This window comes from Myotis davidii, unplaced genomic scaffold, assembly GCF_000327345.1.
Source record: "Myotis davidii unplaced genomic scaffold, ASM32734v1 scaffold1467, whole genome shotgun sequence".
In the NCBI taxonomy this organism is placed as follows: domain Eukaryota; kingdom Metazoa; phylum Chordata; class Mammalia; order Chiroptera; family Vespertilionidae; genus Myotis; species Myotis davidii.
In genome coordinates this window covers 735,454-738,452 of record NW_006298267.1, presented here as the reverse complement: position 1 = coordinate 738,452, position 2,999 = coordinate 735,454, and the positions used below count along the sequence as shown (strand labels likewise).

At 57.4% G+C, this 2,999-nt stretch overlaps 1 protein-coding gene across 1 annotated transcript in view; it reads right to left on the bottom strand.

The window, feature by feature from the left end:
- OSBPL1A (oxysterol binding protein like 1A) overlaps positions 1 to 2,999 on the bottom strand; it is a 116,357-nt gene that overhangs the window by 23,551 nt on the left and 89,807 nt on the right. Inside the window, exons 24-26 of the mRNA XM_006773861.2 lie at positions 2,619 to 2,745; positions 1,890 to 2,006; positions 1,208 to 1,331 (exon numbers count right to left, since the gene is read on the bottom strand). Of these exons, the coding sequence (XP_006773924.1) occupies positions 1,208 to 1,331; positions 1,890 to 2,006; positions 2,619 to 2,745 (368 nt within the window). The remainder of the gene's footprint in view (positions 1 to 1,207; positions 1,332 to 1,889; positions 2,007 to 2,618; positions 2,746 to 2,999) is intronic.

Genomic DNA, 2,999 nt, shown 5'->3' with positions numbered 1-2,999 from the left:
GAACCTGGGAGCTGTGCCCAGGTCAGCGGAGGCACGGCCGGGCCTGAGCAGCAGCGCCTGCCCCAGAAGGAACCGCCGGAGTGACGTGAGAAGCTGGGCGGAGACGCCACACGTGGACTTTCCTACATTCTCACTGAGACCTCGGAGCCTCCACTCCTTCCTGGCGGATCCCAACGACTTTCAGGAACACTGTGCGCCATGGCCCCCCCAGCTCAGCTGGGTGTTTAGTGAGAACACGCCTCCCGCGGGCACTGCGAACAGACTGGCCACGTGCGTCCCTGGGGGGGCTGCCCTGCCCACACTCACTGCTCCCAGCCTCTGCCCACCAGCCAGGAGCGCCCGGCTGTGACAGCCAGGCCCCTGGGGAAGTGCCCCCTGGGAGACCCCATGACCCGGAGGAAATGCAACACCAGGAGATAGAAAAGTTGTCATCAGCCAAAGGGCGCAAAGCTCTTTCAGGCTTAGCAGGCGATTTAATTCTAAAATACACAGCAAATTCATCGGTCTGAGGCACTTTAAAGCGAGAGAAATGTTATCATCTTTTCAGCTTCCTCTCTGGCGTTTAAGATACGCTTTTGGTTAGAACAGGCTGCTGGTTGCCAGGTGGGAGGGGTGGGGCTGGGGGAAATGTGAAGGGATGAAAATGGGCAAATTGGCAGGCGCAGAATCCTCACGGGGATGTGAGCACCGCATAGGGCGCCGTCAGTGACGCTGTAACCACTGCGCGTGTTGGGGGGGGGGGTTGCCAGCCTCAAGGGGATCACCAAGTTACACAAACATCTCACCACCATGCTGCACTGAAGCTAACGGAGTGGTGGATGTCAGTGTGACTGAAGAAGGAAAGACGATACTGCCTCGGTTATACAGTGTATGCAATTACCAGGGGGCACTGGCCTGACGATGGAAGCTAGTACTGTCTAACTCAGCTTTCCAAACTTAACACAAAGTTACCAAGTTTAAACCACATTTTAATTTAAAAATGTCCAAGAAGCACGTCTCCAAGGGCTGGCTGTCCTTGTGGGCCCTCGAATGTGGGCGAGAGCCAGGGAGACTGACAGCCGGGGGGTGGGGGTGGGGGGCTCTGCCCCTCTGCCTTTCCTAGGGCGTAACGAACACTCGAACACTCGAGAGACTAAAATGCGTGTCCTCCAAGGGCGCCAGCAACCGCCAGGAACAGACCCGACCACCACCCACAGGAGCCACGCACCGATCTCCCCGTTCTCCATGGCCCTGATGTCGGGCCGCAGCCGGCAGTCTGTCTTGGGAATCACGCTCTCCATGTCCTTGTCGATCTCGTTCAGCACCATGGCGAAGCTGGTGAAGTTGTACATCTGCAAGAAGCAGGTGCCACGTGAGCAGGTGCCAGGACACCGGGCACCAGGGAACCGCGGACGGCGGAGCGGGTCTGATATGACGGGGACCCGCCTGTGTCAGACAAGGACCGTGCCCGTCTCCACTGGCGTTGGGGCCGCCTGTGGGCATCAGCCCGAAGGCACCTGGAAGCAGGCCTCACAGAATGAACACCCCATGTCGCCGCCAGGTTAGGCAGAACTATCAGCACCGTCAACATTCTCTCTACGGTCGTCATGGAAATCATTCCCTGCTGGCCCGCAAGAGGCTGCGTCCACTCCACCCAATGAAGCCAGTGCCACTCCTAAGGAATCACCAGCCCGCGTCCCAACACCTCTGCCCGGCCAGGCACGGGGGATGCCCGCACAAAGTCCTGGCTCTCAGGGTCAGGGTGAGCGGGAACTGCACCCCGAGCCCATGAGGTGGGGCCTGTTGGGACCCCTCCCCCCTGCATCCCGCCAGCAGGGCCTGCACACGCGGGAAGAGCAGCCTCGGGGCTGAACGTGGACAGCGAGGCCGTGTCCGCAAGCCAGCCTCACCTGCGCAGAGTTGGGGGGCCGGGGGGCTATCCGCCACAGGAGGACGCTCCCGGGGATGACAGACACGCTCTCAGAATCGGGCATCGGCATCTCGTCCGACTCCTCAGACGCGCTCACCTGGAGGACCCAGCAGATGGGCGGAATCAGAACGTTTTAAAGAATAACTTACCAATTGGAAAACGCACCATTTATGCACTGCACCCCCAGGACAGACCCTGCCTGGCACTCGGCCTCGGCCTTGGGCGTCGGTAAAGCCACAGCCATCAAGCCAGGAGCTTGGTGTTTGCAGCCTCAGTGGCGTTTGCATTCAAGGCTTTACTATCACCACCACTTCCACTCTCGTATTTTCATGTTTTTAAAGTTTTGTGTGTTTTTTAAGGCAGAATAACTCAGTTGAGTATTTACTGGAACATGATGAGGACTTCATGCGCAGGTTATATTCTGGGGGCAGTTAACGAAATGATCACTGACGTAAACCAGCAGACAGCCCGAGAGCATGTGACCAAAAATGAATCCTGGCGATGAACACGCTTTAAAAGGAATCCTGGAGACAAGTGTCTGTTCGTTAAAAAGGTTCGAGGACTCTGTCGTTTATACGTTGAGTAAAACAAGACTCGAGGAGGAAAGTCTATGCGTGAGCAGGACAGAAACAAGGTCAGACTGATACCTGGGACAGGCCTACCCCTGGGCTGAAGACGTGGCCCCGACGCCACCTTCCAGGAGGCTCACCTGTTTGCTGTGTTTCTTCTCTTCAGCGTTTTTCTTGTCATTTTTTTTGAAGGCGTCGAACGTGGCAGGGTTGACGCTATACAGACACTCAGTCCACTTCCCATAGAGGGCACACAGCTTCTTTTTGCTGCCGAGAGATAATAGACTCAGCCAGCAATCAAACCAGAGCTCACCTATCCCTGACTGTTATTATAAAGCAGCTTATTGTCAGACTAGAGGCCCGGTGCACAAAAATTTGTGCACTCGGGGGGGAGGGAGGGTCCCTCAACCCAGCCTGTGCCCTCTCGCAGTCTGGGACCCCTCGGGAGATAACGCCCTGCTGGCTTAGGCCTGCTCCCGGGTGGCAGAGGGCAGGCCCAATCCCTAGGTGCAGCCCCTGGT